The sequence below is a fragment of the Cottoperca gobio genome, chromosome 15 (assembly GCF_900634415.1).
Source record: "Cottoperca gobio chromosome 15, fCotGob3.1, whole genome shotgun sequence".
Classification (NCBI taxonomy): Eukaryota; Metazoa; Chordata; class Actinopteri; order Perciformes; family Bovichtidae; genus Cottoperca; species Cottoperca gobio.
The window spans coordinates 13,345,186-13,360,357 of record NC_041369.1 but is presented as its reverse complement, the minus strand read 5'-3'; the positions used below and the strand labels follow the sequence as shown (position 1 = coordinate 13,360,357).

Here is a 15,172-nt window from a genome sequence, read left to right as displayed (position 1 = left end):
TGTTTGGCCCTGACGGTGACGCGGTGATGAGCTTGGGGCGTTTAGAGGTGAGCAGGCAGACGGGGAAGATGTCTAAAGATGAGCTGTGGGCATGATTAGGAGCTGCAACAACGCTGCTGCTGCCCCCATGGCTGCCATTTGAACAGAGAAAATAGGTCGGAGGTTGTGTGTGTGCGTGCGTGTGTGTGCGTGTGTGCATGTGCGTGTGTGTGCTTGTGTGTGTGTGCGTGTGTGTGTGTGTGCGTGTGCGTAAATTCAAAAGCTGTCATAACTGTTTAGACTGTGTTTCAGTCCTCTGGAGAAAATCAAAGATTCTCAGCATCTGCTGCACCGCCTCTGTAGTCAGTGCAAGCTGCAAAAATATCCTCTTTAATTCCTCATTTAGTCGGAAAGTGAGGCTTCTCTTGTTTTAGAACACCTCTTTCAAAATAACTTCAACTGTCTCAAATTCAGATGCTGTTTTTGAGCATTGTCTTGTAATTATGTGACAACAAAGTTCAAACATTTGATTTGCATCTAGTACAACTGGCAAGATACATTATGAATTAAAAATAGGATTTTAACCTAATCCTAACACTAGAAAGACACACAAAGATGAACACACATACATCTGTATGCATTGAAGATATACAAAATAAACTCACAGCAGTCTGAGAGAGCGCAGTCCACTGAAGGCCATTTTGGGGATACAACGCAATGAGTTGTAGCTCAGGATTCTGTAATGTAAAAATAATTACATATGCATGTATATAAAATGCATCTGTTTCCATCATACTGTCAGCACCGACTAGCTCTTGGCTGAGGCTGGACTTACAGAGTGGTGAGTTGGCTCATGTTAGCGAAGGACGAGTTGGTCAGAGAGTTGATCTTGTTGTTGCTCAGGTCACTGAAAGGATCATTAAAAAGGCACAAGTTCACTATGTTGATGTGCACAGTGAGACAGAGGAGGCAGCCAGACAAATACTTACACCAGCTGTAGGTATTTGAACGTAGACAGTTCCTTTGGCAAAACACTAAACTGGTTTCCATCCAGATACCTGAACACAGAGACATAAACAGCTCAGTAATGAGTCAGAAGACAGACAATTATCCATTCTCATTTTACACCAAACAGCAGATTTGAATAGTCTTTCAATTACTTTTCTTTCAAATATTTTGACTCAACATTATGTGTCTCACACAAACTTATTACATTAAGTGACATTTTTGTCTGTTTAGCACCATTCCCTGAATGTGACCCAGCACATCACTTTCTGACTGAGGTACAAATACTTGCGTGTGTGTTCGTGCATGTGTGTGTTAACATACTGATGTATTTACAAGCCCCCACAGTTGACATCATGCCTGCAGGGATGCAACCACCCTGCTGACTGCCAACATAAAGTGCTACCAGAGGGCTGTCACCTTGATAAATGGCTTATTTAGGGTCCTGGTCCCTCTGAGCGGAGCTGCAGGGGCTTTCTCCTGCTATTTTTGTTGACTGCACTTTGGACGGGAAGGGCGGGGGTGAGTTGCTGGTTAGTTAGGGGGGCCTTTGGGTTCAGAGGTAATGATAGGTAATGACGGTGCAGAGGACACTTGGGATAATGATGGAGTAGCAAACTCTCCAGATGAATAGATGAAAGCCCACAACAGAGGGGCACACCTGGTCACACCTGCTGGGACAATGACAGGCCTTAAGGCTTTCACAGCGTGTGTGCGCATCTGTGTGTGTGTGTGTGTGTGTGTGTGTGTGTGTGTGTGTGTGTGTGTGTGTGTGTGTGTGTGTGTGTGTGTCTGTGTGTGTGTGTGTGTGTGTGTGTGTGTGTGTGTGTTAGTCTGAACCACTTGAAGCAGTATTGGAAAGTTCCAGACCTATTCCATTCCCTCCCCTTTCCATTGAAAACTGCTCATTAAAATGTCCTCTTGCTCCCCTATGCTCCTGTGGACAGGCTTTTGGCCCTCACACAAATATGCACACACACACACAGACACACACACACACACACACACACACACACACACACACACACACACACACACACACACACACACACACACACACAGACTCTGATCCTTGGCTCTGAGTGCGAGAGTGACATCAGTGCTAGCCCTGAGGGCTGCAGGGAACACAGAAGAAGAATGTCTGAGAGAATATCTGCAGGGATTATTGACTCCTTTCCCCTTCTCCAAATGATGAGATCTGTCTTCTTTGCCTTCCCTGTTTTCACTAATTCTTATCTCTTTTATACCTTCTAAACTCCTCCCTACCTTTTTTCTCCTTTCCAGACCTGCCTCCATCAAAGCCAGAACAAAAATACTTGGAACTCAAACTGATAAGATATGCATGCAATTGGCATAATTAATGTCAAAGTACTCACAGTTCAGTCACGTTTCTGGGGATGCCTTTGGGCAGTGTGTGGAGGTGCTTGTTACTACAGCGCACCACAGTCTCCATGCAAGTACATTCACTGGGACACTTGAGGTCTGGGCACACAGCTTGACACCTCTTCTTGGCCTGGGAAAAAAACAGAGGAGATTCAGATACCAGAGAGGAAGAAAGGAGGAGGAATGACCAGGAGGGTAGGAGAGACATGGAGGACATCCAAAATAAGTAGTCCCTGGCAAAATAAAGAGTAGAGGACAAAGCAAACATAAAGCAAGACAGTGGAAAAAAACAGTATAATCCTTCAAGCCGATAGTGAGGCATTGAGATAATGATAAAAGAGGAAGTGACAATAGTGAAAAGTAAAATAGGACAGAGGGAGAGGAGCCTCGCTAATGTAATATCGATCAACAAGAGCAAAGAATGGAAGCTGCCTGAGGCCCGAAGACAAGTCTAACATTCATTCAGGTGCAAATAGGCTGACTGGTCAATAAGGCAAACAGCTCAATAGCTCCACTCAGCCTGGCATCGACCAGCAGCTTAGGAACTGCTGAGTAGCAATCTATAAAGTAAACAAAAGAGTCGCAAAATAGCGGTCATTATTTAAGATGATCTCAGACACTTTAAGCAGCTCTTGTTCATAATGTATTATGGAGCAGAGTGCAACATTGAAATCTTCATCAGTCAGACCCAGACAGGTTAGTTCCACACATAGTGGAGGTCATCTGCTATATTGAAGATGTTTATCTCCATTCACAGAGACAGATTACTTCATTTAAAGTAGAGAGGCTGCAACAACAGTTCAGATACGGTCTAAATAAGGACATACAGAAAGAGACACAAATCCTGATAGGCAGTTAGTTGTGTGTCTTGGCACCACCTACCCTCTTCACAGCGGAAGTCAGGCAGAGCCACATCCTGCAAAGGGATCTCCTTCAGGAAGGCAGGACGCTGGCAGCGAGGGTTACCGGTCACAATCTTCCTAGTCCTCAGCCAATCGCCGAGCCAGCCCAGCCGGCAGTCACAGTTGAAGGAGTTGGCCAAGAGGTTACTGGGAGAAAGTGAGCGTAACAGAGTTTGTAAGAGCGTTGAAACATTAAAATGCACGATTAAAGGGAGGGTTGTGTGCATGCCAGGGCCTCACAGGGTGGAGAGAGTCTGCAGAGTGTCGAAGGCTCCAGGAGTGATTGTGGTCAGCTGGTTGTCGTACAGAGACAGAAGGCGGACGTTGTGCAACCCAGTGAAACTGTCGTTATGGACACAGCTGATCTTGTTGTTCCTCAGCATCCTAAAGAGGAAAGAAATCCAAAAACGTCAGACTAAAAAATCTGAAATATTATCTTGAATTTAGAGATACAACACGCCTGAGTGTGTGATTGCATGTGTTAGTGCATCACTTACAGCATACGCAGCCCCTCAAGGCCACGGAACATCCCGCTTCGGACCGAGTCGATCTGATTGGCTGTGAGGTGAAGCTCATTGACGGATGACGCACCTTCAAATGACCCATCTTCAATCTCTGTGATTTTGTTGTTGCTGAGGTTACTGTGAAAGGAAAAAAGCATGTCAGAGAAGTAAGTGATGACTATTGTGAGGTAAAGTTAAAAGAATTATAATAATATTCACTTACATTTTCTTCAGCTGGGAAAGGCTTTTAAAAACTCCCGTTGCCTCCAGAGCGGTGATCTCATTGTTGTTAAGACGGCTAGAGAGAAAGAGTTGAAGAACTTTAACTCTACCAATAAATTCAAATGTAAAGTTACAATCAAATATTCAGTGTGAGTTTTTGAATGAGCTTAGTCCACAACAGTGTACAATAGCCTTGTTTCCTGGTTCCTTACAGTTCAGAGGTGGATGAAGGGATGTGCTCAGGGATCTTGGTGAGCTTCAGGTTGGAGCAGTCCACTACGTTCGACTCGCAGCGGCACTTGGGAGGACACACTGGATCACTGTTACAGGCATTATTCAGGCGGGTGTCCTCTGTACCTGCACAGGAACAATTGCAAACACACAAAATAACATCAGCCTCTTCCCTATACCAAGACAAGCGCCTCACTTTCCCATGATGCTCTTAGTCACGTCCCCGCTCACTCCATAGCTGAATGTCAGTACTTTGTCCTGTTGTCAACTAAAAGGCAACTTCCCCAACAAATCTTTAACCTTAGGCACGCTCAAAAACATCCTGCGGCTCTCCTACTAATCATAGGCCGGAGATGAATGGGTGAGGGCGAGGAGATGGAAGGGTAGGGGCGAGGGTGGGTTATTTTAGAGAGGTGATAGAGTGGGAGCAGTGGGGTGAAAAGAACAGTAGCAGGGGAGATTGAGATAGGGATGCCAGAGAGGATTTGGACTGCCAGCTTTAGTGAAGCAGAGCACCCAAGAGAGAGCACAGGAAGCGTGCATAGACAGGTCGAGTCCAAAGAGAGGAGAGGGAGGAAAGGAGGGCATGAGAGACATAAATGCATGCAGGGAAGAAAAGTAAGAGAGATGTAAAAGAAGACAGACGAGAGAGAAATGAAAGGTGAGTGGCAGAGGGGGCAGAGAGACTTCTGTCCTGATAGAGGAAGGGCAAGAAGGAGGCAGCATGGGGAATGTGGGACGTTTCCCTGCACCTCCTCTGTCTATGAATAGACGTTACGTGCCAAAAAGCGTGCTGCCAGTTACATCATGGCTGCTCAATAATGGAGAAGCACTGGGAGCCACTTAGAACAATGTGTGTGTGTGTCTGAGTTTGTGTATTGTGTCTCCGTGTCTATGTATATATTTGCGTGTAGAGCTTATGTGTGAGCATATGTTCCATTTAGAGGGAACAGCCCAGTGTTTTCTGTCAGGGTATCCTTTTGTGTCCTGTTCTCTTTTTGCATGCTCACATCGGTGCGCCTGAAGTTTGGAGATGACGTCAGCGGGACGCCGTCGGGTACCCAGACCACAATCATGTGCAGGAAAAACCTCAAACAACCAGGACACAATCCTACAGTTGGGTATCAAAAATAAACCATAACCTAACCCCAAACCCTCATCGTTGAATTTATTAGAATACGGTTGGACAGCAAAAGAGGGAATCTGCATTCACAGAAACAACTTCCTCTGGCTACTCGTGCAAAGACTTTTTCTGAAGCTGTGTCACTTCTGAGTGGCTCAGTGGAGGGCGCAGATAGTCACACTAATGCAGGTCATTAACAAACTTTCCCTCGCCAGGCCAGACAACAGGAAAAGGCATTTCCTGCTACAGAGGAAGCAATGAAAGTACAAGTCAGCGCTTTGATCTTGAGGATGTAATGGAGCCGGGGGAGATTCGTGACGAGCCTGAGTCATCGTCATTGTCACAAGTGCGTGGTGGCAACACTTTTACCGTCAGCAGATTTCAACAAAACTGGAGAAAACGCAGGAGGAGACTGATGAGGTTTTTCCCTCTCTGAGGCACAAAATGACTCATCGCTGGAGTTGTAGAAGTTCTCACAATTCCCTGCAGCTTGGTTCCTCATTATCCATGCATTATGGAATTCCCGTGCTGTCTGTGATGTGAGTGTTGAGTGCGTGTGTGTGTATTGTGAAGGCTTTTATTGTTATCATTCAGGGAGGTAAAATTCTCATTAATCACATTAGGCTTTGATCTTCCTTCTGCTTACATAGTACTCCCATTTGTTCTCTAAGCCAGCGTAGAGCTTTATCTCAGCTCAACACACACACACACACACACACACACACACACACACACACACACACACACACACACACACACACACACACACACACTCTCTCACACAGTTCGACACACACCACTGCTCCTCCTAGTTATTTTCTTGGAAGTGCTCTTGTTAAGAGGTCCGGAAACATCCGCTGATAGGAATCTGGGTCCTCTGGTGGGCTTTATTTTCTTTAGCATTTACTGATAGAAAGGACACACTTTCCTTCCCCTCTGTCCTTCTCTCCCTCCCTCCTTTTCTGCCCCTCTTGGTGAGTGACTGTCTGTGCTTATGCCAAAGCAAAGAGCCACTTCCTTTTGACTCTATCTGCTGAGACTGTTAGGAAAACAAAGCTGAAGAGAAGCAGACGCTCTCACGCGTATATCCCATTAAGATGCACGCATGGGTCCAGTCACTCATAGGCCCAATTAGCTGCTCTCATTTGTATAAATACCAAAAGTGCCACTGCCACCAGCACGCACATTTCAACTAATTTTTAGAGTCTTTTCTGTGCAGATCATTTCCTCTGTGCAACATACCATCCTTCACATTAAAGGATGACTCTGGTTTATTACAACTTAGATCTTTCATAGTTTTGCAATTATTTTAAGAACTTAAAAAAAAACTGAAGAGGGAGTGCACCAGAAATAATTGTACACATCATTGTACACGTTACTATGGTGAGTATGGTTGGTAGAACTAGGAAGTGGGTTCGTAAACTGTGATAGAAGTAAACAAGAGGCAGATAAGGGTTATCATTTTGCCTTTTGTTTTGTCTTCCTTATTATTTTGGCTACCCTGTGAATGCTTTTGTTTCTTTCCCAGTCTTTTTCAATGTCGCCATGTTCCCACCTCACAGCAATCCATTTGGCAAATGAAATGTTATAATTGCCAAAAGGAATGATGGCAAAACTGCGGAAAATAGACCCAAGTTGTAATAAACTGAAAGTATCCTTTAACCTGTGGAAGAATGTTATTTAAATGAACAGTACGTAATGGAAAGAATGATGCCGCTAGAGGTGGATAATTAAAGAAAAGAGGAAGACAATGATAGGTGTGAACATTTACAAGCACTCACCTGGGATGAAGTACTGCTCTTTGGCTGTGATGGAGAAAAGAAAGAGGGACGGATGTCAGTGAGACCAGTCTGGCCTGCATGCTTCAGAACAGTCATATATAATGCCTATATATGACAACACAGGGTATATGACATTTAAACAGAGAAGCCTAGGACTGTCTCTGTGCGTGGCAATGTGGAGGAACTAGTAACAATGTTAAATTGTGGTAAATATTTGGCTGTTGCTAAGGAAGAGTGAGATGAGGGAAAGAGGGAGACAATGAGAAAGAAAGAAAAAAGAAAGAAGGAAAAAGACAAAAAAAAAGGGAAAGAGAAAAACACATGGACTCCCTTCTTCAGCAGGTCTAGCCAAACAAATGAGGCTATAAAGAAGTGTGAAACCTCAGCAGTGCAGAGTGCCAGACAGCGTAGCACAGTGCATAAACACAACAGTGGGCAGAGGGTGGAGGGAGTGGGGATGGTGAGGCCCGGCTAATGCAGTGCAGAGGAGTGAGGAGATGAGGGGGTGTGAAGGAAACCTGAGCCTGTCAGCCAGGCAGAGAGCGGTGAGCGGGCAAGGGGAGATGGAGGCTGAGATTGGCAGAGGGCAGAGGAATGGTGGGCACATACAGAAACTCTAGCCCTTATACCAGCCTTGGCTGGTGATCTCAGCTCACTGCGGTTTGAATGTGAAACCAGACTGTGGTAATATGGAGGGGAAACGGAGAAACAGCGAACGATCCCTCTCTCCTTGGCCCCAAGTTCATGTGGGGAGATATTGATTGAGGAGCACCAGCACAGCAAATGATAGGCGGAATAAAACCTTTTGCCAGGAATGATCAGGAATGTGGTATGAGGTAGAGAGAACAATGCAGAGATAAAAACCACTCCCAGCGGAGAGAAAGAGAGAAGGTAAGAGCAGAATAGTGAGAAACAAGTAGAATAAAAACAACAAAGCCTGTCTGAGAGATAGAGAGCCCGAGAGAGAGATGATAGCGGAGAGAGCCACCAGCCTACCAGAGCAGCGGAACTTCTTGCTCTTGATCTGTCCAATACGTTTGTTTGCGAGTCGGCGAGGGCTGGCACAGCGGGCGCCGCTGGTCTCGATGGGGTTGGAGCGCAGGTAGTCTGCCAGCCACTTCAGATTACAGTCACAAATAAATGGGTTCTGTGCCAGGTGACTGGAGAACAGAGAGGTGAAACATAGAGAAGGTGAAAGATCAGAGAAGAAGAAAGGGAAGAGAGAATGAGAAGGGGACATAATGAAACATACATGAAAACTGTATCCCAAAGGTCAACAAGAAACATACTTTTATATTTAGACATCAGCATTTATATATTTGTTATTTGACTTTAATTCAAACCACATCACGATGTCATCGTCTTATCATGTTAAAGGCATAGTTTGACTTTAATGTTGTAAAAGTTCTGGGCAGACTCAACAATGAACAAAATGTGTTACTAAAATTCTTGTTTTACACATATAAAGAGTTGGTCACATATAATATATAATAACATCATACTGATTATTGTGTATGTGATTTCTGCATACATTTGATTTATTGTGACAGACTTTGTTTTGGTGAATTAGATTAGTGTTATACAGAGAGATGTTTCCAATGTCATGGTCGATAAATGGGGTTGACTGAAGATTAGAAACAGCTCTCAGTATAATGCAATACAATTCAATAGAAAGCACCACAACATACAGCATCACAAATAACCATAACATTAAATCAACATCTCTAAAACATTACTTCAGTTTACTTCAGTGTGAGCTCCAAATGATGCAGTCAATTTAGAGGACCAGAGACTGTGGGAAGGCTTTACATGTATTTATACTCCTTCTCCAGAACAAGAAGCTTGTTTCATGACAGAGACCCTTAAACCCGGGGCCCTCAATGAGTGTGTGTGTGTGTGTGTGTGTGTGTGTGTGTGTGTGTGTGTGTGTGTGTGTGTGTGTGTTGTAGCGCTATCCATCATGTTCAACAGGTGTCTTGAATGTATTTGCATATATGGATGACAATCTCATGTGGTGTGTTTCAGACATGGTAGGCGCCACGGTGTGGGGTCTGTATTGATAACAGCGTGTGGTTTGCCTTGTTTATCGGAACAGAAAAATAAGAGAACATTCATTTAGACCGAATTGGTGCTGTCCGGGTAACGGTGGTGGAAAGAGTGGGTGTGGTGTGCGCTGTTTTTGATCTCGATCTGGCCGCAGAAGCTGTGTGTGTCCGCGTGTTTGTGACGATGATAGATTTACTCTCCTCTCTACCTCCTGATTCCATTCCTGTGTTATTACACAGACCTGCAAGTAAACAACTCCTGTGTTGGCTCATGTTTTATGGTGATGGCTCAGTATGTGTCAGAACGTGTGCAGCAGCATGTTTATTTGCGCGTGTTTGACTCACAGGGTCTGTATAGCTCGTAGTGAAGTGAAGGTGCCCTTGGCGAGGGTTTGGATCTTATTGTCGTAGAGTGATAGCAGCGAGAGATTCTGCAGGTCCTGGAAGGCGTTGGCACGAACACAGTGAATCTTATTGGCATTCAGCAACCTGAGAGTAGGGGGAAGAAAAGGAAACAAAGAGGGAGGGAGGAAGGAGGAGGGAAGCAGCTTGTCAGACTTTCTTTATGTATTCATTCATTATGCATTCCATCTAGAAAACTATGCACAGGTACAAAGTTTATTTGAAGGTTATGACTTCTTTACTGAGTGGGAGGATGTGTGGTATTCAGTGTATGTCTGCAGTGTATCAGCAGAGCGTGTGTGTGTTCTGCTTACAGCAGTTGCAGAGCGTAGAGGCCGTCAAACACCCCCTTGGGCAGGTCGGTGATCTTATTTCCATACAGCACGCTGGAAAATCACAACACACACTTGCTTAAGACACGGGAAATGACAACAGGGTGGATAATTATGCACATACACATGCACAAACTCGGCTCTGGGCCACTTACAGGGAGTTGAGGGAGCGCAGGCCCTGGAAGGCATCAAGAGCTATCTCTGAGATCTGGTTGTTGCTCAAGTCTCTGCATTGAAGAAGAAGAAAGCCAGAGAATTAGTCAATAAATTGAGGTTTTGTGAAAAAGTCCTTTCCCTGTGGGAGGTTTGACCCCACTGACTGTGCCTGGGTGTCACCCTCATCAGAAGGTGGGGTGGATGGAAGGGCCGTGCTTGTTGCTGGCAAGCGAGGAGGAAGCAAATGTAGTGTGAGCTGGATGAAGATCAGTTCCAGCTCTCGCCCATATTTGATTGTGCGTCCCTTGAAGGGATTTGATGATATGGAGTGTGCTAGAGTCTCGTAGCCAATCAAAACGTTTACTTGTATTATTTGTGGCCTATCAACTGGCCCTGTGTTGTATCATGTTGAGTGTGTGTGAGTAAAAATGGGGTGCAGGGCCGAAATCCAAAGCGAAATCCAGTAGACTGACTCTGAACATAGCCGTCGTTAATAGTATCCACAGGCCTCCCCCCCACAGGATAACCACTAAGCCTGTGTGCCTATGTGTTTATGTGTCTGTGTGTGTGTGTGTGTGTGTGTGTGTGTGTGTGTGTGTGTGTGTGTGTGTGTGTGTGTGTGTGTGTGTGTGTGTGTGTGTGAGTGTGTAAATTCAACAGTAAATGAGGAACAGTGGGACAGAAAGAGAGAAAGACAGATGGAGAGGGAGAGTTAATGGAGTATGTGGACTGAACTCCAGTCGACTGGATACCTTTAAAGGAAAATCATCATGTGGTGAAGAAGAGGGATATTTTCTCATTTGGGGGTAACATTCAAATAAGTACCCATTTGTCTTCTTGCAAAGGACTGAGGTTTCCTGGAAATAAAAAATGTGGCGAAGGACCCAACATCTGCACTGGTGTGTGTCTGTAAACCCAGACACTGGTGTGTTTGTGTATGTGCCGGTGTGTGAAGGCTGTTACTGCATCCCTGCCTTAAGGAGCGGTTCATGTGTAGGTCATCCAAACTGGGACAAGGTGAAAGAGGATGTATGTGGTTGGTATTTACTGGGAGAGGAGGACACGCAGGGTCAGGAGAGGCATTGCACACATACTTCCACAAATAAACAAACAAATATACACACACAAAAGTCTATATATAACTTTAACTTACATAATGATGCCTTCCAATAACATATTTAACCATTAAAGACCTTCCACTAAATATAAGACACACATATGAACATCTGCAGAGCCTGACCCAGGAGAGTGAACATATGCATCATGATGTATTGATGCTGTCTACACGCAGTGTGTACTGGGGCTGTTGGACACAGGAGAAGCCGGGCCAGTGAGGGCACATAGCCAGCTGAATCAACAGAGGCGCTGAGGGTCAACACAGACCTGCGGCCGTGCATTGTTCTTGCTAAATGCAGGATCAGCAGCAGCAACAGTAGCAGGTCATGTCTGTTTGGAGGACCAGATGGAAGAGAGCAACACAATCTCACTGCCATTAAATCTGGTTGTTCACAATAGTTTGAATCATATTTAATGAAAAGCTTGTTTTCATATTAATATTGCAAACCTCTATTTTTCTCTAATACATTATTTTGACAGGCTAAATTAACTCGTCATGGTTTATGATTTTTTGGTACATAAAGATACAAAAACAATTGATATGTTTTTGTAAAAGTTGATTATGAATTTCCTGTGATATTAGAGCCATGGGTTACATACAGTTTCTGTTAACCAGAGTACAGATTGCAAATGTTACATTTGTTAACTTTGGCTTGTAAGTTTTATGTATGAAAACAAATATACATTTTGTATCTCATAATAAGTTAGGGTTTATAGTGATAACGATTATAAAATTGTGCTTTTGCAATAATACATATATACATTTAGTTAAAATAAGTGTAATAAATGAGTTTAATTTATATTGATGTGAAACCATAACCTGGTTTACATTTTGCTGTTTTGCATTTAGCATTAATTTTCTAAGTCCCGTATCAGAGAAGCTACATTACAATAGAAGTAACTCTATCTTCTCCATTTCTGTTTACTAGTTGTCTGTTGAATCTGTCAAACTGACCTGCTTTCTGTATATCCTAAAACACCAAAAACATCCACATTTGTCAACATACAGTTATGAAAAAAATAAATATGTGTACGAATAGATATAAATTTTGCTTGAAATTTGGGGCTACAAAGAGAAAACAGTGTCTTCAGTCTGCTAGCTGCTCTGTATTCACCTCATTTGAACTTAAAACTGTCGCTGGAGTTGGATGATAAAGCAGTGAGGGATCCTTAAAGAAGGGCAGAGAAACTCCCTGACCTTTCGTCTCTCCCGTCTCCCTGCTGCTATGTCGGTCAGGCCTGGTGGTGTTGGAGCTATGGGTTTGGCCGACTGGTGTGTGCTGGCTGGTTGACTGGACAGCTGGTGAAAAAAACCACTCAACTACCAGCCTGTCGCTGTTCACTCCCAGAGAGAGCGAAGCCTCAACCCTCATTCCAGCACACTCTCTGTCCCCTTATCATCATCCCGGCCGCAGTTTACAGTTTGCCTACGCAGGCACAACACACACACAGACTTGGACACAACACTAGCCAGGGGAATACCAGTGTGCGGCAATGAAAGACGAGAACTGTTATTATGATCATGTAGCATCTGAGTTCTTGCTTTCCGTGCCACCCCAAGTCTGAGAACAGGAATATGTTCTTTCGGCGCAGACAAAATAAATACTTCATGCTCCTCAGGAGTGGAATGAGAAGACGGACAATTGTCGCGTCTTTCTCTAGCCCTCAACTTCTTGTTCTCATCTTTATTATTTAGCCCTGAGGTGAGTGTACTGCTGTACTTACATCCTACGCAGTTTCTTGTAGGGAGAGAAGGCTCCGGGAGGAACAGACTTAATCCCATTCTGCTCCAGACGTCTGGAGAAAAAGAGGAGAAGAGAAAAGAATAGATGGCATCAGTTAACCGACAATACACTTCTCCATGGCAACATAGTTGACTAATCCTCCATTACCTCTGACCTTTGGTGATTGGCCTGATTATTTTAGCGGAGATCTATTTCCCAGCTGTAATAGGTCCAGGCATGTTGGAGTCATAACATCCTCAGAACCAATAAACAGTCTGAATACTAAAGTGCTGTGGAAAAGGACTGGAGGGGAAAAGGCTCCATCTCAGTTTGTGTGAGGGTGTTAAGGCCTTCAACTAAAAGTCATATTTCTTCTTAGTATAACATTTACAGTTTTCAGCACTAATGTTCTCATATGAGATCCTGAAATCAATAATGATCTCACTTGTTCTTGTGAAATGTGTCTTTATCCTCTGGGTGTCTGCAAAGTGTCCACTGAAACCTTTGCAGCGCAGTGAAATATTACTTCTTTTAGTTTACTCTTTCCTGTGAGCCTAAGAGCTACTGACGCAAAACGTAGACAAGAAAAATGTCTGACACAATCCCACTATAAAAGAACTGTCAAAGAGTGATATGAACATACAGACAAACATACAATTGGTCATTTAGAACAGAACAGTCACAAAATCTAATCAGTGTCAGATGTTCCCGGGGAACCAGACATCACTCAACCCCATTAGTGTGGGCATGTATGTCTGTGTGTTTCAGGCTGGCTGCTACTTAGGACCCAGCTCAGTCCCAGAACAATTCCCTGGTGTATCTGGCAGAGGGCTGTTTATCTGCAGGTCACTTCACAGCTTTTAAAACTGTCTTTAACAAGGCTTAGCAGGGCGTGGAGGGAGCCAGCTGTGGGCCTGTCTGGTTGTCCTACCATGCTGCCTCCCAGCAGAGGAACTGGCTGCAAAACAGGAGGCATGGGCCTGTATGAGGTGTGGTAGTCCAGAGGCTACGACGGAATCTAAATATCATTAAAATGCTATTTGTCACCACAGGGAAAATGAGAAATATTCAAAAGCTCCTTTGGCAAACAGTATGTTGTTGACAGATTTCATCACTCTCTTAAGTATGTGATTTCTTTGTTCATGACCATTTCCACATGATTTAATTATTCTATTAGAGACATGTCAGACTTATTACATGCCTCTTAGCCCTCCTGCATTGTTATGTTTATGTCTATTCATGGGGGGTAAATGTTTTGTTAGACATTCGCCACAGCCACTTAACAGTTTTGAGTTTCCAAATTTTTCAATCAGGACTCTTTCCCCTCAAAGGAGTAGCCTACATTTATGGAGCAATATAGGAGAGTAATTGACATTCTTAGGATAGCAGTGATTCCAGACCACAGATTCCTGCGGTGTACATGCTCTCTCTGTCTGTTTTTGTCTGCCTGTCCCAATGTGTCTGTGGATTTACAGCTAAGTGACAGCGCTGTGGTTCCTCTGCCCTCACCATGCGGCAGAGTGCTGGGCCAAGTGGCTTTAGCGCCTTCTCTCATCAACCAGTCTGTCTCACTGGTCCAAACCAGTCTGGCACTCTACATGCTGTTTGCATGTGTTTCAGTATCTACATGCGTGTGTGTCAGCATATAACAAAACCCTTTGAGCCAGACAAGGGCACACAATGCTGTCTGACAACTTCTTAGCCTGCGCGTTGTCGCTCCTCGCAGATCGATAGCGACGTAATCTCTCCAATCAACAAAGGAGCCGCTTTTTCCAATCAGCAGAGAAAAAAACAAACAATCTCTCAGTGTTGCCTTCGGACAGACAATCAATGGTTCCCTGTCCAATTTGTCAGGCAAAACATTTGCATGTGTGTGTGTCTGTGTGTGTCTGTGAGCTGGTGTTTGTGTCAGCCCAATCAATGCTCCTCATCCTTTTCATTAGGGTCTGAGCATGGTTTTCATTAAGGGGCAACACATTACGCCTTTGGGTATTCACCCAGTGCGTGCATGAATCAGAAATGGATGGCAGGACCGCAGCGGCGGATGAAAGGCGGGGGGAGACTTTTTATGGCAGAGTTCAGTCATTGCAGACTATGGTGCATAATAATCTGTTGTGGTAGTGTTTAGGCTAACTGGGCCTGGTCTCACAAGAGAGGAGTACAGAAACCAGCTCACATCCCCACAGTCATAAACACAACACTGGCATTCATTAGGGGAGCGCAGGGCATGGAGGTTGCAGTTCTCCGATTTGTACATAATGAGAGCAG

General features: G+C 44.3%; 1 protein-coding gene across 1 annotated transcript in view; it reads right to left on the bottom strand.

The window, feature by feature from the left end:
* Window positions 1-15,172, bottom strand: part of slit1a (slit homolog 1a (Drosophila)) — an 82,002-nt gene that overhangs the window by 9,494 nt on the left and 57,336 nt on the right. Inside the window, 16 exon segments of the mRNA XM_029449425.1 lie at window positions 645-716; window positions 815-886; window positions 969-1,037; window positions 2,361-2,458; window positions 2,460-2,497; window positions 3,250-3,416; window positions 3,510-3,653; window positions 3,767-3,910; window positions 3,996-4,070; window positions 4,207-4,351; window positions 7,130-7,153; window positions 8,126-8,289; window positions 9,520-9,663; window positions 9,891-9,962; window positions 10,064-10,135; window positions 12,906-12,977. Coding sequence (XP_029305285.1) covers window positions 645-716; window positions 815-886; window positions 969-1,037; window positions 2,361-2,458; window positions 2,460-2,497; window positions 3,250-3,416; window positions 3,510-3,653; window positions 3,767-3,910; window positions 3,996-4,070; window positions 4,207-4,351; window positions 7,130-7,153; window positions 8,126-8,289; window positions 9,520-9,663; window positions 9,891-9,962; window positions 10,064-10,135; window positions 12,906-12,977 — 1,572 coding nt within the window.